This window comes from Tyto alba, unplaced genomic scaffold (genome assembly GCF_018691265.1).
Source record: "Tyto alba isolate M040663 unplaced genomic scaffold, T.alba_DEE_v4.0 Super-Scaffold_14, whole genome shotgun sequence".
Classification (NCBI taxonomy): domain Eukaryota; kingdom Metazoa; phylum Chordata; class Aves; order Strigiformes; family Tytonidae; genus Tyto; species Tyto alba.
This window is the reverse complement of record NW_024881276.1, coordinates 57,000,549-57,027,512: the sequence shown is the minus strand read 5'-3', so window position 1 is coordinate 57,027,512 and position 26,964 is coordinate 57,000,549. Positions and strand designations below refer to the sequence as shown.

Below are 26,964 nucleotides of genomic sequence, written 5' to 3'. Positions count from 1 at the left end.
GGGTGAGGAATAAGAGGCGACGCACGTGCACGCACCTCCAAGAGCTGCTGTGGAAATGTCAGTACACCCAGAGCTTTGATTTATTTCTTTTGAGAGCAAAACCAGAGCACGCACAAAGCGGCGATTTCTCGTTATCGCTGTTTACAAGGAGCTTAGTAATAAGCATGAGTCGGTGGGGCAACACGAGTGATTTCTGTCAGCATTGGGAGGGACCAGAAATAAGGCGCCCAGCTCCTGTTTCTGTGTGAACAGTCACGTTCCCACCCCTCTCCCCATCCTCCCTGATGGGAGACGTCTCAGTTTATGACACTGTTTTTTACAGAGGCGGAGACCAGATTGGTAAATCCAGTGTAAGAGCCTGCATGTTTTAAAAGAGATCAGATTTCCAGAGATACTGAGAGATAGGGGACCTTCATCACGGGCACTGTGAGCTGCAGATGCTCTGCACCTCTGCAAATCAGGGTGCCGCTCTCAACTGCCAACATACAGAATTAATGCATGTTAGGGTCTCCAGCTTTCAGTCCACTGGACCTTGGACTTTCCAAGGGGCTTTTTCATTCCCCTTTGAGCGCAGCTGTTGGAGGGCTCCTTGTTCCTTCACCTGCTCTGGCCATGACTGACTGACCCCCTGACAGACACATCTGCCTTCATCACCCGGTGGTGCCCAGCCTGGAAGATGTTTTCTGGATGATGGTGTGTTAGACTCCCCAGGGAAGGGCACATCCTTCCAGTTTCCCTTGGAAGAGGATGGGAGAAGGGCGTGGAGCAGTCCTGCTGCAGCTTCCCCACTTTCTCATCTGGGACGTCAATCAAATCTAGTAGAAGGAGGTGGGAGCTGCTGCCAGAACTGGTGGCCACAAACTGGATGCTTTTACCAGGTTGGGGAACTAATGGGTCCATGTGTTCATAACGGCGCTGCGTGGCACAGCATGCCTAACAGGGCTGTGCAAACCTCTCTGGTCCTGTTCAGACCGAGGCTGCGTCTGGTCCATGGCTCTGCAGGTTTGGGAATGGGCAGGAGTGAAAAATCAGCACTGTGCATGCCGAGGCCTGGCAGAGTCAGATAATGGGGTAAACAGAAGTGAATAAAGAGAGAAAACCTGCACGGCCATACATCTTTCCACAAACAGCCCTTTCCAGTAGCGCTCGGCACTTTGCTGCGGGCTGGGAGAAAAGAAGCTTTGGTGCTGGCAGGAGAGAAGAGCTTTGGCTTTCAGGGCTGGGGAAGAAAATCCAGTAAAATTGTGTGGATGTCTTGCAGGGAGAGAGCAAGAAGTTAACGAGGGCGTCAGGGCTGTGGGAGGCAGGAGGGGGAAAGAGGCAGCACGGTGATGCTGGGAGAGGTGGCGGGTCAGTCCGCCTGACACTGAGCGTTGCTCACGCAGACATACCTATTGCAGGAGTCACCTTGGCTACCACTAGCCATGGGGCTGCACAAGCAGGTCGCGGAGCGCAGGCGGGCGGGCCGGCCGGCCGCCCTCGCTTTTACTCACCTTCTCCGGCCGGTTTTGCCACAGACTTGGGGTTTTTTTTTTTGTGCTGCCTCAGCTGCAGGCAGGGTTATTACCGCCCGGGCCGCGTCCCCACCTGCAGCGGCGGGGCAGGGACAGGAGATGGGGCTGAAAACTTTGTTGTCCCGGGTCGGACGGAAAGTAGGGAGGGGTGGGGGGGGGGGGGGAAGGGGTCGGGCTGGAATCCCGCCGGCCCGCCCGGACGGGAGGAGCGGGGCCGCCCCGGCCCCTCCCCGCCTCCCGCCCTCCCGGGCCGGGCCGAGGCGCCGCGGGGCGGCAGCCGGTGCGGAGCTCCGCGTCCCCCGGCGGCGGGGGCTGCCCCGCCCCGCCCCGCCCCGCCCCGCCCCGCCCCGCCCCGCCCGGCCCCGCCCCGCCCCGCCCCGCCCCGCCCCGCCCCGCCCCGCCCCGCCCCGCCCCGCCCCGCCCGCTGTGGGCGCACCCAGCCGCTCGCAGCCGGCCCCGCAGGTTCGCACCCCGGGCCCGGGTGCCGTCCCCGCAGGTGGGTCCGGGGGTTCCGCGGGGGAGAGCCGGGGGAGGGGTGGATGGGGCTGCCGCGCCGGGAGCGGAGCGGGGCGGCTGGGGCGAGGGACGCCGCTTTACCTCCCGCGTTGCCTTTCTGCCCCGGTGTTCTTTGCTTCGGAGTGTTTTGCTCGCCGTGCGCCCCTTCCCTACGGTAAGCGGGGTGCAGCCCCGAGAGACGCCCCCCACCCCCCCCACACACACACAGCGGCGAGGCCGTGGGGCTGGGCTGGCAGTTGCTAGAGGGAAATCGTGGCGGCACCCGCGAACGCTCCCACGCCGCGGCAGGGGATCAGCGGTGGCGGGCGGGCCGGGTTTGGGCTCACATTTTGGGGACGGAGCGCTCCTCGTTTGTTGTTTGCTGGCTCGGCGGTGCCCGGCGCGCACCCCTGAGCTCGAAATGGTGGCGGATTTGTGCCGGTGTTCGGTAGCTCTCTAGAAAATACCATCCCAAACCGCTCCAAGCAGCGCCGTGGAAGGAGGCTGGGGGAGCGGGAGTAGGAGCCTGCCGGCACTTTCCGACAGAAAAGAGCCGTCTTGCAGGATGCAAAGATGTGAAGTTGCAGCGCTGATTAGTTTGTTCTAACAAAACTGCTGCTACCTGGGCAAACTGCATGTATTGCAGTTTAATTTTTTTGGGGGAAAAAAAAAAAAAAAAGGTCGTAATCAACCCCACGGTGCAACCTGCCCCTTTGGGGGAGGCAGAGAGAAGGACCTGTGTGCCCCTTCACTGCTGGATCCGCAGTCCTGCCTCTGCTTGTTTGGGGTGAGAGCCCCCCGCGAAGCACTCCAGGACTGGGTGCATTTGCTTCTCCTCGGCTGCCCGAGTTGAGCATCACTCAGCACCCCGGGGCTTGGGCAGATCTTGGGGAGGGCGGCTCACGGAGCTCTCACCCAGACCTGGATTTTCCGCTGCCCCACAGGTGCTCTGCAGCCTGAGAGGGGCAGGGAGGAGGCCAAAGAAACCAGATCCCTGGTAACCGGGAGCTGTCAGTGTTGAGTTGCAGCTGACATTTCTTCTGCATCCTTGATGTATCTGCCACATCGCCTCGCCCGCCTGGTGCCGGGGCATTGCGCACGCCTCTCTTGTTGCAGACCCCTGTTCCTGCACAGTTTACCAGTAGAGCTTTTCATCCGGACTCGGTCGCGCCTCCAGTTCTGCAGCTGCACCTCTCAACCCCACAGCAAGCCTTGCCGCCGTTTGCAGGGAGCCCTGGCTGGCAGACCTTGTGGGAACTTTGGTGTGGCCCTGTCCCTTCGTGGGGTTGTTGCTTTGCCCCAGCAAAGGGACGAGAAGTCTGAGCAGGCGACCACTGGGTTCAGTTTGGCAACCTGCAGTACCCGGGAGGTGAGCTAGATGAGCTGTGGGGCATCTGGCTTTCAGAACCTTGAGTCAAATCTGTCTCATAGGGGGAAATATTTCCTGTTGCTCGGTCAGTAGGGGCAAGGCAAAAGAGCTGCAGTGCTCCATTCTGCCTCCTCTTTTGGGGACACAACAGGTCACTTGATTTCCAAAATCCTGCCAAATTTAAAAGAAAAAAGATGCTGACCTTGTTAGGGTTAGCAGCTGTCCCCATGCTTGCGGCTGTCCGGCTTTGCAGCCTGGCAGTCCTAGCCCTGCTTGTGAAAACACGGCGGTGCTGGCGCTGTGAGGGGCCGGTGTCTGATTGCATGAAGGAGCAGCTGTAGCTTTCTGCCAGCTTTGAAAAGGAAGAGCTCTTGAGGGCATAGGCTGCATCTGAAATGTAACTTTATGAAAATATTCCCTCTGTGGCCTCTTCCTCCTCTGCGTTTGATAGCTCAGCAGTGAGCAGCTTCAGTGGGGGTGAGCCCCTGCTTTTTAATTAAGCCATACACATCTCAACCACAGGGTAGATCTCTCTTGTAAATCAAAATACTAAATCATCAGGCTTTTCTACCTTTTATTCATGGCAGCTCTCAGAAGATGGTACAGTTAAGAGGGAAAAAATTGCAGGCTACACCTCCCTGTAAGGCTGTTTAACATGTTATAGTTTGTCAGGTTGGTGCAGACGCCTCAAAAGCAGAGGGAGCTGGTGGGTGCGAGGGATGCTGGAGCTGCCAGGTTGCTGAGCCCTGCTGAGCCCTGCCTCAGAGCAGCGCACTGGGGCACGTGCACAAAGTGGAATGGAGCAGTTATTTGATGGGAAAGGCCTGGGAAAAGGCAGTTCTTTGAAAGATGTCATGTCTGTGGACAGATGAAAGCAGGAGAGGACCATATGGAGGCAACACGGATGGGCAGGGACCCCAGGCTCTGAGCACTGACACCTGCCGATGCTGCACCAGGACAGTGTCACAGTGCCTTGAATCAGCATCCCGACGGGCAAGTGCGAGTGTCACACAGCTGCAACGGGGTGTCCTGCAGCATCCTGGTCCTGCGACCAGGTGCCAGCCTCCCTGGGGCAAGGATGCAGGAGCGATCCCTGGCAGGGATCCAGGATTGACCAGCCCCGCAGATGTGGTCCCGCTGCTTGCCCCGCAGCAACTACCAGGGATGCAAGGATAGCAAAACGTGAAGCGGATGCTTAGTGAATTTTGCACGCCTCCAACATTTCTTATCCTTGGGTGTGCCTGGCAGCACGGCGGGCAGGAGCTGCGTTTCTTGTGGGCGCAGGACATGGTAGCTGCACAGTTTGGCCCTGCAACCAGCCCCGGCCATTTCTGCCTTTTTGTGATGAAGGTGCAGTTCAGCAGGGAAATGGCCACGTGTTTCTGGAGAGGCAGCCCCTGCTGCCCCACTTTTGGGTCATCAGCTACACACCCAGCGCTTGGGACAGGGACCCTCCTTGGCCCAGGGCTTGGGGGGCAAATGAGGAGGTTGCCCTGTGGAGGCAGAGCAGGACCTGCGGGTGCGATCTCCCACTAATAAATGAAATGATGGATGAAGTCATTATGGAATATGAAACCCCAAGATTTTGCCCAAAGTGCTGAAAAACCTCTGCTTGGCTTCACTGTTCATGCAGCATGGCCACTGGGGTGTTACGCACCGTAATGTCCAGCTGGGGGGCAGAGGGTTGGGCGTGGGAAAGGGCAGAGGAGCAGCACCACATCTTCTCAGAGCTGTGCTCGGGGCATGTCCCCGGCCTGGTTTCTGGTGGGGGAGCCGCACTCACCTTAGCCCCGCCGAATGGTGAGGCTGCTGTCTTGCAGCACGGATCCCACCACCTCTCTCATTCGCTGCAGCAGGGTGGGCTTCCACCTGGGGGTACCGATGGTGTCACTTAAATTCAGCAGGAAGGAGCTTTCCGAGGGGTTTCTGGCTGTTTCCAGCTGGGGGGTGGGCACTGCACAGGGAGCCTTCCCAAGCCACCCAGCGCAAGTGGGGATGAGCTCAGCACGACAGACGGTGGGGGTCCCAATCCTTGGGCTCCCAGCCCCTTCAGGGAGACAGAAACCTGGAGGTTCACACTCATTTCATCCACGTGCTGCTCGGCCGCTGCTACAGCTGGGCACGTGGGAGGGCTCAGGTCTTTGCGTGGCACAGGATTGCTCAGTGGGCAGCTCCAGGCATTCGGTTCACCCTCCTATCAGCTCTGGTCGTGTTGGTCTCACCTGCAGCAAACTCCCCCCACCCAGCTCTCAGTATTTGCTCCCAGTTTTCTTTCCCTTGAGGATCTCCAACCTAATCTGTCTCTATTTCTTGCACGCCTATCATTGTATAGCAATTAGAGAGTTAAAAGCCTTATCAGCTCCCTGGCGGGAGATGGGTGAGTTACCTCGTTGCAGGTTCGCATGGTGGTTCAAAAAATCATGAAACCTCCATGCAAACCTCCTTTTTTTGCATGGAGGTTTCTTTAAATTCAAAACATAAACCACAGAACCGAAAAGAGCTAGGTGGGTATTTAACCTGAGGTTAAAAAGTTAAAAAGACTGGACACAGAGCTAAACATGCCAGCCTGGTGCCGTTCTCCCGAGCCGAGGGACCTCCAGCAGACAGACACGTAGCACTGGGGGGATCAGCAAGACCGGCATTCGGGCGTGATTGCCTTCGTGATTGCGGGAGATGCTATCAGAAACGGACAGGAGGCTTCAGAATTACAACTAGCTTCAGTCAACGCAGAATTTCAGGTTTCAGAGTCACCTGTGGAGCTCCCGGTGTGTTGGGAGGCAGAATCGGTTTATCCTGTACCTCTTGCCTTTGCATGTAGCAAGGTCCTGCAGCTCCTGGTAGTTATCACCCCTCACCTGGGGGTGGGTCACAGAGCAGGGGTGTAGCTTGGGACACTGCCTGGGTGGGAAGATAACCTGATTTGGGCCCTATGACACGACCCATGTGTGGCTGTGCAGTGAGCTAGCTGTGTGTCTGTCAGGGATGAAGACAGATTATCTGGGAGGCCTGGAGGTGGGTGCCTCTGGAAATCCCAGGGACAAGAGCGGGATGAAGCAAGAGGATGGTGTGGTCACTGAGAAGTAGAGTGATGGCTTTGCAGTTCCCAGGGGTTGAGGCTTTGTAACACAGATTTTAGGATTGTGTGCTGAGCAGAGTTTCTTGGTTTTCTTTTTCCTTTTGTGCTTGTAGGGGAAGGTCTGAAAACTTAGATGCTGAAGTTTTAAATATAAATTAAAAATAAGCTTCAGATACACTGTGTGTTTTAATTCATGTTTTGTGACTAGCTCTGTTGGGGGGGGCGTTGCAGTAAGTCTAGCTTGTGATTTTTTTTTTTTTTTTTTTTAATTTTTTTTTTTTTTTTGGTCGCCTTGGGGTTGGATATATTGCAGGTTTCTCAGGTCAAACAAGAAGGCATCTTGTTGGACAAGAAGAGCAGAAGGGAAAAGCAAGAGCCTGTCTCAGAAGTGTCAGTGTTTTCTGAATTGCAAAACCCCATCTCGTTTTGTTCATCTTGCCGGAACGGTTATCTGGACGACTTGCCGTCTTAAGTGTGCAGCCCAGCATCCTGCCCGGCTGGGGCTGGTCCCCACCGGCAGAGCTCCACCTCCTGTCACCAGTGGTAGTAGCAGCACAGACCGGCCGTGGGTGAGCTGAGCTCCTCCTGCTCCCCTCCCGAGGCAGCAGGACCCGCTCTGCTCCCTGCGCATCGCTCCTTCCCCCCCGGGTTGTTCTTCTGTCTCTCTGGCGTGCAGCAAAGCCACGGCTCGCAGCGGGTCACACAGCCGTCTTCCCCAGGGGTTCTTCCCAGCAGATGTGCTTCTCCAGATGTGCTCTGCTTCCTTTGCAGAGGTGTACATGTACCATTTCGCTGTCGGGGCCGATATGACCGGACAGGGTTGCAGGGCTCATGAAAACTGGCACATTTCTGAATTCAATTGCTCTGTTGTCTGCGGGTTGATGTCTTCAGTTTTCCACCTTTTGATTCACTCAGCTGTGACATCGCCTTATTCTTTGGGAAGAAGTCTCTCTTTCAACGCTACATCAAACAGAGCCAGTTGGGGTAAAATGTTCATTCTGCCTGCTCTGGGCCCATACATGCTGCATCAATTTTTCAGCTGCTTTACATTTTTTTTTGCTCGTCTTTTTCAAAAGAAAGGTTTTGAAGGGAAGAAGAAAATTTGAGAGAGTCAAGATGTGCATTTAGATGTCATCAACTGCATCTTTTTGGGGGGATATTTATGTGTTAGTCTGCAGTTGCTCAGCATTGGTAGATAAGCTATCTTGGGTCTTGAAGGATCTAAAGAAACAGGTTTTCCAGCCCTTGAGGATCAACCATTGAGATGACTGCAAATTGCTTTTATCAGAATATTGTTTTTAACAGTCAGTGCTTCCTTTTTACATTAGAAGATGACGGTGCTAATATTTTTCTTGTGGTCCAGTCCCTTGTTTCCTATCAACTTCAGGCTTGTTGGATCATGTCCGCGTGCGTACTGATGCTCAGCCATGGCCAAATACTGGCCACTGTGACCCAGCCAGCCGGCGGATGTAATACCACAGAAACCAAGGGCGGCAAGGGGAGGAGAACAAGGCAAGCAGAGCCGGCGGGCTGAGCAAAGGCTTTACTTCACCTGAAACTGTGACTGCTTCCACGCGGTGTGCGGGCTGTCGGGAACTGCTCTCATGGTGTTCCCTCACATCTGTTGTTTGAAAATCGAATGACAGTAAATTCCACTTACAAGTTGGTATCACTCTCTGGCTTCCCTTTTCCCTCTGCGGTGTTCAGGCTAACAGGAACATGAAGAGGTCGTAATGCCCTCAGCCTTTCCCTTCCTCTTTCTAGGAGCTGAATTTTCTTCGGAAATTACCCAAACAGGAGCCCAACGTTTCTGGAGTGACAAACACAGATAATGAGAACTAACTCCTCTTGGGTAATGAAGGGACTGAGAGAAGCCCAGTGCAGAAAGTCTTGGGGATACTGGTGGGTGAAAAATTGGACATGAGCCAGCAATGTGCGCTCACAGCCCAGAAAGCCAAACGTGCCCTGGGCTGCATCAAGAGCAGTGTGGCCAGCGGGTCGAGGGAGGGGGGTCTCCCCCTCTACTCCATTCTCGTGAGACCCAACCTGGAGTGCTGTGTCCAGCTCTGGGGCCCCCAACCTAAGAAGGACATGGACCTGTTGGAGCAGGTCCAAAGGAGACCATGAAGATTATCAGAGGGATGGAGCACCTCTCCTATAGAGAAAGGTTGAGGGAGTTGTGGTTGTTCAGCCTAGAGAAGAGAAGCTCTGAGGAGACCTTATTGTGGCCTTTCAGTACTTATAGGGGGCATAGAAAGACAGAGAAAGGCTTTTTTTCCAAGGCCTGTAGTGACAGGACAAGAGGCGACAGTTTTAAACCGAAAGAGGGTAGATTTAGATTAGATACAAGGAAGAAATTTTTTACAACGAGGGTGGTGAGACACTGGAGCAGGTTTCCCAGAGAAACTGTGGCTGCCCCATCCCTGGGAGTGTTCAAGGCCAGGTTGGACGGGGCTTTGAGCAACCTGGTCTAGTGGAAGATGTTACAGTCCATGGCAGGGGGTTGAGCTAGATGATCTCTGAAAGTCCCAACCCAAGCCATTCTGTGATTCTGCTCTTGAAGTGATCCACCAGAATTATTGGGCATTTTGGCCCTCAAAAAAAACCCCCGAGCCTCACAAATCTCTGCCCTCAAGATACCGTCACATTTTAAGGATGTGCGTTCTTACCCGTGTTGCTGTCTGTCTCCCCAGGCACTGCCCAACTTTGCCCTGAAGGGCAGTGACCCCCCCGCAGCACTGGTCCCCCTCGGATGCTCTCCAGGCCACAGAGCAGCGTTCCACCCCAGCTCTCACAAGAGGCAGGAACTGGGCTGGAAATGCGCTTCGGCGACGACCACACCAGTGCTTGCTTTGTTGCATACTAATGAGCACTAATTGGCCTCGGCTTGCTAACAATGTTGCATGGGAGCTGTTTGCAGAATAGGGGGGTGGGGGCTGGGGAGACCTTAAGGGGCTCTTGCCCTCCACCAAGGGGTGGCTTCCAGGGTGCTGGAGGCTGAACTGGTGCTCCTTGTGGAAACATCTCCATTTGTGAGCCACGGGAGGGCCGTGCCTGCTCGTAGTGGTCCGCCTGGCAAGTGGTCCCCCCCCACCTCTGACATGGCAGGAGGTTACAGGGAGTTACAGGGAGACCCCTTGTCCTTAAACACACCTGGGGGCATGGGGAGGAGTTGAGCCTTTTGGGAACCTGGGCAGCGCTCACCTGCAGGTCGTCTTGGTGGCAAAAGTTCAGTGCCCCTCTCCTCCCCCCATCCCTGGGCACTGCACACAGCCCCTCCACGCGTGTTCTCATTTACCGGTGTTACCCCTGAACTGTTCACCTGGAGCCTGTCTCCCCTTCTCCACGGCCCTTCTACCGTAAAATCGTAAGTCTGGCTAATAGGTGATGTTGTGTTTGCCGGGTGTGGCAAGCTGGTCTCCCACTGGGGGCAGCCCTGGGCGGTCTGGACCCACAGAACGTCAGGGCTTCTGCCAGTGGGGGAGTTGCGGTTGTTGCTTCAGAGGTGGTTCTGCTAATTTTGGACAAGTGGCCCGCTGACCCTGATGTTTTCGTGCTGGGACTTGCGACTTCTCTAAAGCTGAAAATCAGTTTACAGCAGCGTTAGAATCCTGGTTATCCCCCTTGAGTTTCAGACCAGGTCCTGGTGACTACGCTTCGTTTTATTTTACACTTTCTTTGCTCGTGTAATGACAAGAGTTTTTCCAAAAAAATTACCTGTGAAGAGAGGGCATCAGAGTGTCGGGAGTAGCGGCAGGGAAGGATGGAGCACCAGCCACGTGTGGGGGGGTGATCGGCTGGGGAGCAGTGCTGAGGAGCACAGTATAGATAATTTTTTTCCTTCCACCTGTCGTTAGGAGCAAATAGGGAGTGAGCTATTGCGCTTCCTCCCCAACTGCTAACGACGGGAGACTTGCTTACGGTCGTGCGCTGGAAGCTAATTAAAACCGGTGACAATGGTAATTGAGTAAGGATGCTTGAGGATAAGTATGACCTCATGTCTAAAATGGTAATGAGGCCTATTAAAATCCCCACCAAAAAGAGAAATGAAAGAGGGAACAGAGGCAAAGGTGGTGCGAGGGGAGCGGGAGCAGGCGGGGACAATACCTGGCAGCCAGAGCGCCAGAGGGATGGGGAGCACAGAGGTGCCAGGCTTTTACATCTCCTTAATAAACAGCCCTCTTCTTTGCTAGCCCGGCTGCTGCTCTGGCCAAGTCAGCCAAAACACTTTGGTACGTGTGTAATTCAAGTGCCTTCCTCCCCTGTGCGCCCAGGCCTGGGAGTTAGTCCCATTAAGTGATGGCAACACTTGTTGCTGTTTGTTGTTGTCTTCACTTGCTGGTTCTTTGCTGGAAGAGAGGAACGCGCCAGGAAACAGGCAGCTGCTGCTGGCATGGGGAGGGGGCCTGCAGAGATTGACCCTGCAATTGCAATGGTGCAGGAAAAAGCAATGGCAGAGGAGAGCTGCGGAGAGCTTGGGGTGCCCTGCTCCAGCTCAGACCGGCCCGGCACCTGATTTCGGCTCGGCAGCTGGGGCGTAGGGGCCGGGGGCTGCCGTGACCCAGCGTGTGTTGGTTTGCAGGGTGGCGTAGGAGGGCTCGGGATGCCGCCGTGCTCCGCGGGAGCCCGCACCCCGTGCTGACTCGCCTGGCTGCAGAGGACACGCCGGGAGGTTGAGCGCTCCCCGTCCTGGCTCTGGATGTGCACCGCGTCAGTTTGGGTAAGCTCGGCCCCGGGGCTGCTGGGCCCCTTCCCTGCACCCTGCTGACGGCGGGGGGAGGTACGGTGTATGCCAAAGGCGGCTTCTCCCTGGAGAAAGCTGACCTGCGTCCTCCTGGCAGGGGCGAAGGTACGGCTGGATGACGGCTGAGGATGTGCTATGGAGCCGCGATTCAACTGCTCTGAGCTCTGCGATGGCAGCTCCAGTTTTGGCAGCCAAGAGCAGCAGCAGCGGGCACTGCAGGAGCTCTGCACCGTCACAGTGGTACGTACGGAGGTGGGGGGGAGCACCCTGGGGCATGAGGTTTGCTCCGCAGGAGGGGATTTGGGTGGAGGAATGGAGAAGGGGGGATACAGAGGCGCAGCCGCCAAGCAATCCCAGTCCAGCCGGAGGCTGCACGCTGTCACCTCCTGGGATGACCTTCAAGGTGAGCCCTGCCTAGATGACACCCAGCAGTTAGGCAGAAGGTGTGGAAGCAGCCATGAGAGCCAAACTGTGTCAAGCAGCCCTCCTGTGTGTCAGCCAGCATGACAACTGCTTAGGAGTCGCCTGGGATGGCCTCCTCTGCCATTGACCTTTCTCATCCCCTGGAACATCAAAGTGCTTTTCAAATATGAATAGAGCAGGATTTAATTAAAAGTCATAATCTCCAATAAATGGTACCTCTCTCCCCACCATTAAGGCAGTAGAAGTGACACTGGGGTGCACTTAGTTGCAGTTGGCTTTGCCTAAAGCTGCTGGATGGACCAGTGGGGCTTGGCCTCTCCACCACGTCCTGCACGACCACGAGCCTTTAATTAGAAGACCGTAAGCTGCTTGGTTCCTCTGGCTCTGGCAGCTGCCTTACAATTAATATTCTCCCTGCTAGGGCCAAGATTTACTCTGCTCAGTGGCAAACAAAGCACTCCATCAACTTCAAGTAGCACCAACATCCAGGGAAACAACAGTCGGGATGGGGGGGGGGAATGTGTGTTGGAAAAGGGAAGGTGGAGACCACAGGGGTGTTTCTGATCCCTGGGTAGTTGCTGGGAAGAGTGTGCAGTAACGCTTTCAGAAGCAGCCAGAGGTGGAAAGATACTGCTGGTGGATGCAGCTCGGAGTGAAGTGTGGGAGCCCCAGGATGCTGAGTTCGCCCTGCTCACCTTACTGGCAAAAGTCATGTGTTACCCTCGGGCTCAGCCAGGTGGGACACAGAAATAGGATGGCGTTATGGCCTCGTACTGGCCCTGAGCAGCCCTGTCAGCCCCTCTGAGCTCCAGGCAGGTGGGAAGATGGCCCTGATTGACGCCAAAGGATGGGGGTTTTTGCACGGTGAGCCCTGGTGTAAGGGGGTGGACTGACCTGGCTGACCACCTCCACCATCTGGTGTGGTCTTCATTTCCCAGAGAGCCAAAAGATCCCCCAGGGGATGGGGAGAGGGAAGAGAGGAGGTGGGGAGCAGTTTGCAGGAAAGAGATGGATATCTCCCCAGGGATCCCTCCACACTGCTGCACGGTGGAGCTGAGCTGTGCCTGCAGCTGTATCCCAGCCTAAATGCAGCAGCAGCAGCAGCTCGGGCTCTCAGCTGGCTGTCTCTCCCAGCCAGGGGTTTGCCTTAGCCAGCAGCCCTGCCACCAGTGTGGCACCAGCTTGCGACCTGCCTGGAGCCCGCGGATCAGCCGTGCTTGCGTGACAGTGCCACGTTTTTGTATTAAGAATTACGTGTTGGTTTTAATTCTCCAAGCTGGGCTTTGTTCTTGCTTGCCCAGAGGAGATGGAGCCCAGCTGAGGAAGAGGGAGACGAGGCGTTGGTTCGAAACAACTGCCTTCTCCCTGCAGTTTCATTTCTAGCAAGGCTGGAAAGAGAAACGGCTCAGACCTTGCAGAAAGAATTGGGAGTTTGGGGCCGTGGCAGCTGTTGGGAAAATAGTCTTCCGCTATAGAAATTGCATGCAGGTGAAACTGGAATACCTGAGAAAGGACTGAGCATGAGAGACAATTGTGAGAAGGTGTGTAATCCCAGCTCAGTTCCCATCCTCCACTTTCCACTTAAAGGGGATGCACCAGCAGTTAAGTAATGCTTTCTTTAAAAGGAAAAGATGTCAGTAACATGCACACATAGCATGTGTGAATGAACTCACACATGCACACCATGAAAAATGCTAGAGTATTGTAGATCCACAGCAGAAACAGGTTTCTTGTTTCACATAGGATCGTTTTATCCATCCTATGTTAATAGGGAGAGAGCAGGGAATATTTTTAAATGGAGATTTAAAACCATAAGCTTGCTTGTGTGCAAGGAGATCATACCTGCTTTGGGAGTGTCCCTCAAAAGCCAGTTCTCAGCTGATGTCTACTCTGCCTAGGACCAACTTAGTTTCCAGCCAGCTGGGAGGCAGGCGGAGCCCAGCTCAGTGTGTCACTGCATAACGCATCTGAAAAACGCTGTCCCACTACCTTTTCTATGTTTTCTGCACCGACTGGCAGCTCTGTTGGTGGCTCCCAGTCATGTCAGCCGGCTGGTTGGTTATCTGCTGCACGTAGAGGTGGGGGGTGGGAGCCAAGGATGCCCTACCCAACTTTCCAAAGAAGCGTGCTGCAAACTGGGATACCACGAGGTCTTTCTCCAGAGGTTTCTTTCCAGAGGCCAATGGGGAACCATTGCCAATTTTTCCCTCTCCCACAGCCAGGGCTGCCTGAGGTTTATGAGTCACTTGTATGGCTTCATTACCTATTTGGCTAGTTGGCCATAAGAAGAGGGCTCCTGGACCGCCTTCTCCTCCTGTGCACTCAGCAAGTGGCAGAGTACGTGTCCTGTCTACACACATCTCATCAGCCCTGCCTGAGGGTCTTGGTCTGGTGCTGGGGTGTCTGCTCATGAGGAGGGGTTTGGGAGATGCTGTTTCTGGCTGAGCCGGAGCACCCATGGGAGCAGTCATGCCAGAGTAGGGACTTCCTTTGCTGGGAGCCCCAGCAAAGTCCTCTTCCTCCTCACCCCTTTTGCCTCCCGCAGACATCTTCTGACCGCAGTGGGAAGAGCTCCCCATCCTTCTCTGCTGCTCTTCTGGGAGTTGTGTGGACGTTCCTGACTGGAGGAGTCCTGCTAGCGCTCTTCTTTCTTGTCTTCACAATTCGCTTCAGGAAGAACAGGTAAGGTCTTCCCTCTTCTGCCGTGAGAGTTCCCCTGAGCTGGAGCAGTGGGATCGGGCTCCTTCAGGACCAGGCTCTAAGCTGGTGGCCTGCTAAGGGTCAGGAGGGTACAAGTCTGAAGGAGCAGCACGGGGCAAGGAAGGGCAATGCCAGGGATATTGCAGTTTTCTCCATCACACCCAGTGTTGATCACTGGTGGAGGCAGTCCTGCTTGGACTGCTTCCTTCTTCCCCAAGGCAGGGAGTTGTGGACAAGACAGAGCATGGATGCCCTCCGGCGTGGCACAGGCAGCAGTACGTAGTCTCATCCCGAAGGTGCTGTTCAATAAAACCATCAACAGGAGCGAGCAGAAAGAGAGCTGGTCTCCTCCTCCACTCCACAGTCTCGAGAGCATCGCTTTGAGCAGCATAGCTCTGTGAGCAAAGCCATCATGCTCCCCACAGTGCGCACGTATCCTTCCTGCTGCTGGGCCACTTGGGGTTTGAAGATACTGCTGACGTTTTTTGATCTTGGTGGTTGTCCATGTTGGTGCAAAACATGATCTCCATTGGTGAGAGAAGCTGGTGGTGAAGTGCAGGCTTTCCTTGGTGCTGTTCAGTCTGCGCAAAGATTGTAAAAAGTCCTGCTCCCCCGAATGCAGCACAAATCAAGCAGAAGGCTCAGCAATTCCTCGTAGCTGAAGCACTCTCAGGCAGCGCTTAGCCTTCCTCAGCAGTTCTGGATGTCTCACCTGCCTCCTTGCCACCACCTTCTCCTCAGTTTCACTGGTCCCTTCGTGTCTCAACTGCTTGTCCCCCACCGAGATACATCCCTCTCCCAAGCTTCATCTGGCAAAGCCTTTTTTGCTCCATTTTTTGTACCAAGACATGCATCTGTGTGCAGCCTGGGCTGCTGCTGTTTCAGTGCTCTGGTTGCATTAAGGAACTTAACGCTTCTTATAACCGTGGTGCAGCCAGGGGTGTCCTGCTCATAAGGGTTTATCTTGAGCCCCGTGCCCGCTGCGGTGCAGCAGTGGCATGACCTGCATCCTGGTCTCAAGCACTTGATTTACTGAAGCAGAGTGGTCTTGAGTGAGCTGGCCACCTTAATTGATTACCAAATTATTCAGGCCCCTGAAGACACTCTCAGAGCGAGCTGTAATGAATGTGCGTTATTTATTTGCACTGCAGCAAAAAAATATTGGTCTGCCTACTGAACCTGGGAGGGCAAAGGAGACCTTTTTCAGCATGCAGCTGAGAGGGTGAGCTGATGAATATCTTTCCCCAGGGGGCTGAGGCATGGCAAGGAAGGCAGGGAAGGAGAGAGCCAGTTTGAATCCCAGGCTTTGTGTCTGCGAGGCAGCAAGCCAGGAAGGAGCTCAAGGGTAGAGAAATGCAAGGACTTAGCAGCAGATTGAAGGGACGGAGCTTTTCGGGGTGGGGAGTGCAGTGGCAGGAGCTACAGCTTTCGCTTGATTTGCTTGCTGGAGAAGGGTGACAGGTCGGGAGAGATCGGTGGGTCGATTCTCCCCTCCCTGAATACAGTTACAGAATTATGAGTGATGGGGTGAAATTACAGAGGGGAAGCTGTAACCTGAACGTTGCTGGCAGCTTCCTGAAGTTGAGACTGTGCCGAGGGTGGAGGTATCTCCTCAAGGGAAGGAGCAGCAGGAAGAGCCTGTTCCTGGAGGCATTTGTAGCTGCTGTACCCAAAGCTTACTGCCGGGGAGGGTCGCCCCGGCCGCTTTGGTGAGGTTTTCCACTTCAGCCCCTTTACAGCAGAGGACAGTGGATGAAGAAGTTGGCCTTGAGCGTGGGGGGCTGAGCTGGGCGCTGTGCTGTGTGCCACCCGCGTGACCGTGGGGCATTGCTTCCCCTGGCTGCGTCCCGCTGCGGGGGCGCGTGGCCACAGCGCGTGCTGGCAGCGCTGCGCAGCTCTGCGTGACTGGCACGGGCACTGGTAGCAGAGAGACCCCGCTGTGGTGACTTTGCTCCTAAAAGCCCATGGCTTTCCACAGCGTTGTCTATAAAGATGCTGGCTCAGGGATGCTTCTCCGTGCCGCAGATCCCTGCGGGGAGCAGAGGTGCCATGGGGCAAACCCGGTACCCATCTGTTTGGGGGAGAAGGGATCTTGCTGTCCCACAGGAGTGTCGGGGTAGGGCAAAACAAGTACTTCAAGGATAGTGAAGCACTCCAGCAACACAGGGGAGAGGATGGAGTATGCAGCATGGAACAATGCTTTTGGAGGAGCTGTGAACAGCAGGGGCTTGGGAGGGGGGACAGCGTGTCAGCATCCCTTGTGGCCATCATCATATCTGTAAGGGGGCCTTGCCCCCGTGCTGCCAGGTCATGATGCTCAGTAACTGTCACCGCCTTCCCTGCTTTGTTTCCTGGAGGATTGTGAAGATGTCCAGCCCCAATCTGAACATTGTGACCCTGCTGGGCAGTGGCTTGACTTACACTAGTGCTTACCTCTTTGGGATTCAGGAGCAGAGCCTGCCGTCTGGAGACTCGGTGGAAAAGCTTATCCAGGTGAGCGGCGGGTTTGCTGGGATGTGTGCATGTACATGCATGTTTGTACACGCTCTATCTTAGCTGCAGGCTGTCACCACCTCGCTGCTGGGTGCATTCGGCCAGGCTGTGGTTTCCACACGCAGAAAATGCAACCAGATGCCTTCCAGCTGAACAGCTTTTGCTGTTTGTGCAAACCGCAGCCGCGCTGGGGGCGGGGTGGGGGGGTGGGGGGGACGCGAGGCAGGACCCCAGGGGAATTGGGCAGTGCCCATGGCAGCTGCCCCACGGGCAGGCAGGCTGCTGGGCTTGTAAAAGCGCAACGGGGAGAGGGGAGCCTGAAGGGAGGTGGGTCCCTCTGCACAGCTGCCGCCCGACGTGGTGAAGGTGCTGTGAGGCTGCAGGCGAGTTTTTTGGCTGCCAAGCAGATCTTCATCAAAATGTTGACCTGTGCGATGAATCCCCGTGTCCTGACCTGGGGCAGCCACCCTGCCAGACCCGGGACTGGGAATGCACCTGGGTGGGTGAGTGGGAGGGAGCACACCCTGCTGTCCTGCTCAGCTGCTGGGCTGCAGATAATTAATGGAGGTGTCAGCAAGTGATTTATTGGTGCTGGGAACCTCCATGACCCTGCTCCTCCTCCAGGAGCCTCTCAGGGCGGGGGGGTAAAAGACAGGCAGCAGGCATGCCTTCCGTGGAACTCGCACCTTTTAATTTATTTCACCCTATGGTCAGCTTTCTAGTATCCCATATGACCCTCCAGAAGCCATAGACACATCCCCACCCATCTTTCTTGCATCCCTGGGTGGGAGGGTGCGGGGTGTCCCTGCGAGCCCCACGGCTGCCCTTTCAGGCCCCTGGCTCTGTCCCCGTCCCCCCCCACCCCCCCGCAGGTGCGTCTCTGCTTGCTGTGCGTAGGGACATCCCTGGTGTTTGGCCCCATCCTGGGGAAGAGCTGGCGGCTCTACAAGGTGTTCACCCAGCGGGTGCCGGACAAGCGGGTGGTGAGTACACAGCCCCCGGGCGGGGGCCAACTCCCCAAGGGGGGGTGAACACCAGCAAGTCCCAAACCGGTGCGGGATAGCAGATAAAACCAGCACGTGACAGGGGTGGGTGCCACAATCGTAGGTCTAGTTTCACACCTAGCTGAGCGTGGGCTCCTTGTTTATTCCTGCCCAATGAGGCAGGAGCTTTTCCGCTCTACAGGCAAGCGGGTGCCCTGCCAGGCTGCCTGTTCCCCAGCGGAGTCCCAGCCCCGTCACCGAGCGAGGTCTTGTTCTCATTTTACATCAGCCACGTGCCTTCATTACACTACACACTGCTGTTTGTGTCCAGGTCTGGGCTGATTGTTTTTTTTGCAGGATGAAAATAAACCAGGTGTCCCCAAGGGTGTCCGATGTAGGGCCATCCCCAGATGTTTCTTATCTCCTCTTCAAGGGAGGGAGGAAGCACTGGGGTACTCCTCTGCAGCACTGAAGGAAGGGAATACAGCAGCTGGGAGGGAAATGGGAGCCGCCTGTATAAATTTGTACCTGTAACAGTGCACTTGCAGCTTTCGGTGGCCACTTTCCAACAGTGAAAAAAGTAGGTCTCAGATGAAAGGTGAGACGAGAGGGTTTGCAGGGGAAATGGGTACCAGCAAGGACTCCCATTCCTGAGGCACGGGGTTCTGTATTAAACTTGCAAAATGATAATCCTACCAGCTTTTTTTCCCCCACCCTTTTTGTCTCTTCTTGTGATACGGGCATAAGGGATGATACTCTTGCTTTGGAAGAGCTCTTACTGTCACAGCATTTACCAGCTAGCCACACCGTTGGGAAGGGTTTATACCTGGCCCCAAACTTAATTAGGTGCCCAAGAGTTTGGGAGCTGCAGACAGAGATCCTGTGGCCAGCTTGGATGTAGGTGAGCTGCTGGAGTCCACTCTGGGGGAAGTCTTAGGATGGACATGTCCCTTGGAAGAAACAGCCAGAAGGAGACCCCAGAAGATGGAAGTTACTGGTGTCCGTTTGGCCCCCCCCATGGTAACACTTACTTCTTCTGTGTTTGCAGATTATCAAAGACCTCCAGTTGCTGGCCATGGTGGCAGCGTTGGTGCTGGCAGATGCCATGTTGCTCTTGACATGGGTATTTTCTGATCCAGTCCAGTGCTTCCGAAGCCTCAGCGTCTCACTGCGGGTAAAGGGATGAGAAAGGGGTGGTGGAGGGTTGCGCCGTGTTCTGTCTGATCTCTGTGGACAAAGTTGGTGGGTGGTCAGGCGTTTGGAGGCGCCGCTTAAAAAAAAAATAGAAATAAAAAGAAGCTAGAAAGCTTTCTGGGCTCTCTGGGTTGGGTTTATGTCTCGTCTACTACAGAGGGTCCACTGCAAAATTTCCAGGTCTGTGCAGGTCACCTGGGTGACACAGGAGAGGGCCATGGCATCTGCATATGCTTTAGAGAAAGGTTTAACCAGCCCTGTTAGCAGCAGAGTGCCAAAATCTTCCTCGCTTTAACCCTCTGCCTTTGGCAGCACCAGCTTTGGCCTTTTCTTTGGGGAATTTACAGAGGAGCCCTGCTTAGATGTGTACCCCATCGGTGTGTGCCTGCTCCCAGGCCAGGGCAGCAGCCTTCACTTCTGCCTTCCCCTTGCCTCCTAGGCGACAGAGAAAGGCATGACCTGCTCAGTGAGCCGGGTGCAGTCCTGCGCATCTCTTTATTCCGATCTCTGGCTTGTTCTCATTTTAGGGTTTAAGGTACGTAACCTCTTTATTGATTCTTGCATTGTATTTCACGTCCTCCAAGTCTCACAACCTGAACTGTTTAGCAGCATTCGTAGCTTTGCTGTCCTCCCAAGCTACATGCCTATTGCAGATTCTGGCTACTCCTTTTCATCTTGAAAGCCCTCCCAAATCCCTTCCTTCCCATCTTGACGTTCCCTTGTAAAAGCCCCGTTAGCCACTTTTTCCTCGCCTCGCCATCTCTTTTACATAACCATGCATATACTGCCTCTCTAGTTCTCTCCTTGCAACTCCCCCCGCCCCGCCTCATCTATCTCCCCTCTTAAAACTTGTGTCTTACTGTTTTCTAAAGCACACTTTTTCCATAAAGCCTCAGATGACCATCCACCTCAGTGATGCACTATGTGGCTCAGCCCCTGAGTCCTCTGACTCCAAATCAAGGAGGTGCTGATGACAAGTGCTTGGTGCCTACCTCTGCAGGATGTGTATCAGCTTAATTATACCACTGAGGTACACTTTCACTGGTTGTAGCTTTGCACGTGGCCGTTCTTATTCCAGAAGAGTTAGTTATACTGATGTAACTATGTAGGTATAATTATCGCTGTAATTATCTGTGGTCTCATGTGTCTCTGGGTTGGCAGAGGCTGGACACATTTCAGAAAGCTGATGTTGATGAAGCTTGTGAGATCACAGCCTTTCTTTGGGAATGGCTTCATCTCCTCATGCAGTACAGGCAGTTCATTTCTGACTCACTGTGATATAATACTCATTGACCATCTACCCAGAGTTGTAGGAAATAGAGCAGAGAGAGACCTCACGACACAGCCAAGTCCTTCTCCCCCCAGCACTTCACTTTAAAGACATTAGTCTGGCCTGTCCTTAAAAGTCCTTTGATGCTAGGGATTGCAGGCATTCCCTGGGCTTCCAGTGCTGTGTCTCCAGCTCTGATTTTGTCTGCAGCTTGCATCAGAGTTTAGACAGGTAGTGCTTTTGCCCACAGTTCCTACAAACTGCTTTTTGGAATAAAACATCCCCATTACCAGTCCCAGGTACTTTTCATTAGTATTGTGTTGAACCTGACCATAATCCTATCTACCTACATGGGCGGTCATGGAGTTATGTCTTTAGTGGTTTCTCTGGACTTAATCTGGATTTACACTAACGTGAGAGTAAGCTCTATCTCTGCATGTACGTAGCATTTCTTATCTTCCACGGCATTAATGTGCTCAGCCCTTTGTGAAGCCGCTCAGTGTATTATCCTGCTTTTACTGGCACAGAGCAATGAACAGTAATGATTTGCCGAGGACATGCCTGGAATTAGGACCAAAGTCCTCTGCTCAAGATTAAAACAAACAAACAAACAAACAAACAAAGTCCTAGTTTACTAGATGGAAGTGCTGCTGTCTGTGTCCCAGATAGACTGTATGAATTTTGAATGGGACTTTGGTGCTGTTTTTTTTTCTTCTTGCTCAGGGATTAGGAGTTGGCTTGCGTTTGGGCCATGTATTTGGAGGTGCTCCAGGGTGAACATGGTTATGATCCAGTGCAGATCATACAGAGCAGGGTCAGGCATCAGCCTAGTTCCCAGCGAGGCCGGTCTCACTATTACAACCCCCGCCTTGAGAACTGATGGTGCTCTGAAGTCGGGAGTCTCACCAAAGACCATGAATGTGAACCTTTCTTGCCGTCCAGACCCTAACCCTGGCAGTGGCCATCGTAGTCATCAAGCAGCCACAGCGCAGAGGGGTCCAGAAGGGTCTGCAGAACATCTGCACCACAGGTCACAAAGCGCTTCTTGATGCCCAAATAACCATTTCATGTCTCTTACTACGAGGCTGACGTTTGCACTTACTGGGTAGCACAGGACTCGTGTAGGAGTCATGTCCCCTGTATTCGGGGTCCTTGCAGGAGCAGGGATTTTGTCAGCTGGTATTTTCAAATGATCCTGAAGGCACACCATGCCGTGCACTACAGAGGCAGGCAAAAAATACTCAGTGTTTCCTGCCAGTGTGCCTTGGGGAAGGAGGGATTGAGCCTGCTGGGTGGTTTAATCCTGAGAACACTGGAAAAATGCACGCATGGGAAACTTGAAGGGCAGCACAGGGAGGAAACCTGCTCTGAAACAACCAACCTGCTCCTGGGGAGGGAGGGTCTCTGTGTACAGAGCACTTCAATAGCTCCTTTCACCACTGCTAGAGCCAGGCGGGGAACGGCGAAGGGAAGGGAGAATTGCACCCAGTAGTTTCCTGGATTTCTATTTAAAGAGGCACCAAGTACATCCTCTTCCCTCTGCTTCTTCTGCCTCGCATTTTCCTTCTGAATGTCCTTTTGAATCTCCTTCCTGCTCCTTCAGAGGTATGTCATTGCTCCTTGATGGCACCCCACCTCTGCATCCCCACAGGGACCCCCATCTCTTGTCTGTCCACCTTTGCTGCTCCTGCTCCAGGCTGCCCAAGAGGAGGTTTTCGCGTCTTGCCTCTCCCGGCCATCTCCTGCTCTCTGGCATTGCCTGCCTAGCTGACCCTCAGCTCCTCACCCCCCTCAGTTGGGACCCCCAAGTGCCTGCCAGCTCCTTTGCTCCTGCCCTCCCTCCCCAGCTCCGCTTCTGACCTGCAGCAGCGTGCCAGGCGTTTGCTGCGGCGTCACCACCGCGTGCCGAAGGTCTGCATTATAGATCAAAGAGCATTAATTAGGATTGTGCTGAGTGTATCTGAGCTCACCGGGCTCGGTATGAGGTGGGGGTTGACACCATCAGGCTGTAATTTTCCACACTCTGGAAACCTCTTTTTTCTGCTTCCAGAGTATCCTGCTGCTGTACGGGACCTACTTGGCCGGTCTGACCGACAACATCAGCTCCCCGCCAGTCAACCAGTCCTTGACGCTCATTGTCGGGGTCAACCTTGTCTTCCTGGCTGCCGGCACTGTCTGCTTAGTTCACCGTTTCTTCCGCACTTGGCACAACTTACTGTTTGGTTTTACCTCTGGAGGCATCTTTGTGTGTACAACCACGATCAACTGCTTCATCTTTGTCCCACAGGTACGCTGCCACCTCTGCCCCGCCACCTGGCTGGAAATGGGCGCGTTTTCGGAGTTTAACAACAGCAGCTGTGTGGGCCAAAGCACTTCTTTTCCTGCTTCTTTCCCCAAATGTTCGGGCTCACCTGCGCAGCTCATCCTCCAAGCCCGCGGTGGCTCTGCTTCCCCACGCAAGTCCCCTGAGACTCCGAGGAGTGCAGGCACGTTGCAGAGATGCTGCTCAGAAACCCTCCTGCAAGAGCGTGCCACGGGTGGCAGCCACGCTGGAGGGGCACGTGTGGAGGCGAAGCAGCTGCTGCCCTCCTCCTCCTCCGCGCGGGTGGTGGGATCAGTCCTTTGTGCAGTTGTCCTCTCTGCACACCCCCGCGCACCCACTCCCACCGAGGGTTTCTGCCCGTGGCAGGGATGGAGCCGCGCTTTGTCCTTCCAGACGGCCTCGCCAGGCTCAGAGGCTTCCTGGCTGCTGCTGGTCCCCAGGGGAGGCTGTCCTCCTCTGCGTTTTTGGAGAAGGAATCTGGGCTTTGCCACAAGTGAGGAGAAGGAGGATGTGGAGATGTTTGAAGGAAGCCTTTTGTGGCCAGGCAAGGATCTTCTGCTTCCTGTGTCTTCTTCCAGGAGCAGCCTGGTGTGCCGGGCCGTGATGTTAGTGGGAAAAATGCTCCCATTGTTACAGGGAGAGGAAACAGTTGTTTACTCAGTTTAATGTTTGTAGGGATGTTTGGGCTCAAGGAAATGAGGTGAGAAAGGGAGGAAGAGGTGAAGCTCAAGAAAGGGCACATCTGTGCAAGAGAGGACTCGGGGGATCTCACCAATGTGTATAAATACTAATGGGGGTGGAGTAGGGAAGGGGCAGCCAGGCTCTTCTCAGGGGTGTCCAGGGGACAATGGGCACAAACTGAAACACAGGAAGTTCTATTTAAACATCAGAAAAAGCAGATTTTTTTCTGTGAAAGTTGTAAAGCGCTGGAGCAGGTTGCCCAGAGAGGTGGTGGAATCTCCATCCTTGGAGATATTCAAGACCCCGGATGGACACAGTCCTGGGCAGCCTGCTCCAGCTGATCTTGCTTGAGCAGGGTGGGTTGGACTAGATGATTTCCAGAGGTCAACTGAGCTCCTACCTCAATTGATGCAGCGTAACTGCAGAATCCTAACCCACTAGATGAGCAGCCCTTGGGAGCAGGATCCAAACCTCCTCTGACAAGCAGCAAGCCTGCTGGCGATGCTCTGCTGAGCGCAAGGGCTCTCGGAGTGAGGGCGGGAGAGGTGATGAGCTGTACTTGCACTCTGCCTGTACCATTTTTCTGCAGCAGCCTGGGGGCCTTGATCGTTTTATTTAACTTGGATCTTTTAATTCATCAACTTGTTTTTCCTAATGGGCTTGCTCTTCTATTGCTCATCCGAGATCGATAAGCAGCTGGAGCTGGGCTGCGGAAGGCTTCCACGCTAGATGAGAAACCGGATGCTAAGCGTTGCTGGTTTTCAGCTTGTCATCAGTGATTTGGGGATAAGGAGGCGTGCGTGACACTGTCTTTGTCTGTCACGGAGTCAGGGAGGGGGGAGCAAAGAAGGAGGAGGGGAGGGGGCTTTCACAGCATGCTCAGAGGTTGCAGCACAGGCAGGCACTGGCCCTCTCTGCGTTAAAAGCTGGAGGCAGGGACAGGGTAGGGCTCAGATGGGTGGGAGGCTCCAAGTGACACTGCAGCCCCTCGCCTAGCCGTCACACCCTGCCTTTGTCTCCCCCTCTCCATCCCTTTGTCTCCTTCGCGCTCGCTCGAGCTGCGCCTGCCTCCCACCACGGTCGGTCGGCAGGGGCTGTGAGTGTCGCGTGGATAACGCCCTCTTCTCCTCCCCAGCTCAAGCAGTGGAAAGCCTTTGAAGAAGAAAGCCAAACCGTGAGCCACATGGCAAAATATTTCACCAGCCCGAACAGGAGCTGCCGCTCGGTGTACAGCGAGGAGCAGCTCTACCAGCTGATAGGGGAGAAAAACTCCATGAAGCGGCTGCTCACCGAGGTATGGGGCTCTGCTGGCCCCACTCAACCGCACCGGCTTCTCCCCTTCCTTTTCGTGGGCTGAAGGCTTTGCAGGGTGGGAAGCCCTTCTTTACGCCCTGGTCTGCACTGGTGCTCCCCCTCCAGCCTCTTCCCTCCTGAGGGGGAGAGCTGCTTTGTTTTGTCACATCACTCTGCACCACAAAGTGCCAAAATTCAGGCATAATTTGGAGGGTTTAAAAAAAAAAAAAAAACCACGTAGGGAGAATGTTGGGAGAGGCTGATTCCCATAGCCCAGTCTAACATGGTTAATTTAGAGGGAAGATGCTCCATCTCGGGAGAGCTCCCGGTCCCCTGCTCCCTCACCTGCAATGCATGGGTGGGAACACCCCGGCTCAAAGAGCTGCCTGCCCCAGTGCCCTCCTTCCCGCACCTGCATCTGGGGCGGCTCGGGGGGGGCTCCAGGGGAGGCTGAGGTCACACATGCTGCTGCTGTGCTGCCTCAGAGCACCTCTCCACTCAGAGAGGGGGGGGAAATTCATTTTCTGGCAGCATCTGCTTCCAAATTGGCGGCGTTTACATGCCCTCCACCCACCCCCTGCTTGACAGGCGTATTTGTCTGACGCAGAAAAACGCTGTGATCGAAAGCCTGCAGGAGCAAGTGAGCAGCGCCAAGGAGAAGCTGATGAGGCTGATGTCTGCGGAGAGCGGCTGCGACCCCCGTGTGCCGCCAGCAGCTCCCTGCACCCCGAGCTCGGGGCAGTGCGGGGATGCGCTGGGAGACCGCTGCCCCCCAGATCCGGAGCAGGATGGATGGCAGCCTCCCCGCTTGCTGGGTACACCGCCTCTTTGCAGCGATGCTCAGGACGTCGGGAAACATGGGAGCCACGAGCCTGTTTGCTCTCCGGTGCTGCTTTTGGACACAGGGGCTGGCATCGAACGTGGCCTGAAAGACGTGCGGGAGTGTGGAACGCCTGCGGGGCAGGGGCAGCCTCCGGAGCAGCTGCCGGGCCAGGACATCTCAGCCGGTGTGGCCTGGGAGTCGTCCCCCAAAGTCAGCTATGTGAGCAGCGAGAAGCTGCGGGAAATCTTGCAAGAGCTGAGCTGGGATGGCAAAACCTACAGCCTGGCTTTATCTGGGGGACCCCTGCGTGACAGCCAGGGTCCCCCAGGCGAGCAGGGAGGAACGTGGTGGGGCCAGGAGGGCTACCCAGGCATCCGCAAGCCCCTCAGCCCCTACTCGGCGAGGCGGCGGCGGAGGATCCCGCTGCCCCCCACCTCCACCCGCTTCCCCGGACACGTGTCCCCTCGTGCCAGCCGCAGGGTGAAGGAGGCCGGCGGCTGGGGCCGTGGGGAGTCAGCACATATCTCCCTGGGGAGGGAAGGGGAGATGGCTGGTGGAGGAGTCATTCACCCACCAGCACCATCCCCTCCGGCCATCCCCGGCGAGGTCTGCCTCCAGCCAGAGGGATGGCCAGGGTCCCAGGGCGCCTCGCCGTGCATCCCACGGGAGCAGCGCCAGCGGCGGGCAGGTGCCCCGAGGGGGCCCGCCGAGCCCTCCCTGCGCTCACTCTACTATTACCCGGACTCTGACTCCAGCAGCAGCAGCAGCTCTGAGGAGATGTTTCACGGCTGCCACCGGCCCTGCTGTGAGGTCTGCTTCCAGAGCCCGCACGGCTCCCTGGGCAGCAGCAGCACAGACACGGACACAGAGCCCAGCGGCTGCACGGGTCACCGGACAGAGCACCACGGCGGGCCCCAGCCCGTGGTGAATTTCAAAGACGACCTGAAACCCACCTTCGTGTGACTGAGGGCACCCCTGCTCCAAAGGCACAGTGCCCTACCGTCCCCAAAACACCGCGTGCTTTCAGTGATGCTAAAGCCACGCGTCCCTCCGAGGGATGCATCTCTCTCTGGCATCTGGGGGTCGGCAATAAACCTTGCCCTGCTTTGGGTTGCTGTTTCAGCCCCAGCCTGGCCAGCAGTGACTGTGTTTGGCTGAGAGGCGGTTGGGAGCACTCGGGGAGGGTGGCAGTGGTTTTCTCTCGGCGGCTCCAGGCAGCTGCCTGCACCCTGCGGGTACCACATCTTGTCTGTCCCGGTGTCAGCAGCGGAAAGACTGGGGCTGAGTGGCCCGTGAGAGCCCAAACATCATCATCTCAGGGAGGTCCCCCTGCAAGTGCTGGGTCATTGACACCAGCGAGCAGCACAGCATCTCGGAAACAAGCATGGCTTCTTGCACGCAGCAGACAGACAGACAGCCAGACAGCCTTCCCCCGAGGCTGCTGATGCCGAGCCTCCCACCAGCAGCCCACCCAGCTGGAGACTGGAGACAGCCGGACGCTGTGAGCAGTTGCAGGTTCCTGCTCGCCTGGGATGCTGCTCCCTGGCAAAGCAGGGGCCGTGGAGTGGGGCGTGGGTGGGACA

The 26,964-nt window shown here is 55.5% G+C and overlaps 1 protein-coding gene across 5 annotated transcripts; it reads left to right on the top strand.

Moving 5' to 3' along the window:
• Nucleotides 1-1,932: 1,932 nt before the first annotated feature.
• On the top strand, nucleotides 1,933-26,921 carry GPR156 (G protein-coupled receptor 156). Of its 5 annotated transcripts, none has more exons than XM_042788663.1 (11): nucleotides 1,933-2,010; nucleotides 11,037-11,174; nucleotides 11,296-11,438; nucleotides 14,184-14,303; nucleotides 16,770-16,814; nucleotides 17,687-17,797; nucleotides 18,846-18,971; nucleotides 19,431-19,526; nucleotides 22,312-22,548; nucleotides 24,401-24,559; nucleotides 25,166-26,921. In XM_042788663.1, the coding sequence occupies exons 3-11, from the start codon at nucleotides 11,334-11,336 to the stop codon at nucleotides 26,342-26,344; spliced, it is 2,178 nt and encodes a 725-aa protein (XP_042644597.1). In that variant the 5' UTR covers nucleotides 1,933-2,010; nucleotides 11,037-11,174; nucleotides 11,296-11,333; the 3' UTR covers nucleotides 26,345-26,921. The 5 variants fall into 5 exon arrangements, with proteins under 5 accessions (XP_042644597.1, XP_042644594.1, XP_042644595.1 ...); XM_042788660.1 differs by having other exon boundaries at nucleotides 16,679-16,814; XM_042788661.1 differs by having other exon boundaries at nucleotides 14,167-14,303; nucleotides 16,679-16,814.
• Nucleotides 26,922-26,964: the final 43 nt, after the last annotated feature.

Coding starts and splice junctions, on each gene's coding strand:
- GPR156 (XM_042788660.1), top strand. CDS start 11,154: ATGTGCACCGCGTCAGTTTGG. Junction 11,175..11,295: donor TGTGCACCGCGTCAGTTTGG/GTAAGCTCGGCC, acceptor TCCTCCTGGCAG/GGGCGAAGGTACGGCTGGAT. Junction 17,798..18,845: donor GGGTGCCGGACAAGCGGGTG/GTGAGTACACAG, acceptor CTGTGTTTGCAG/ATTATCAAAGACCTCCAGTT.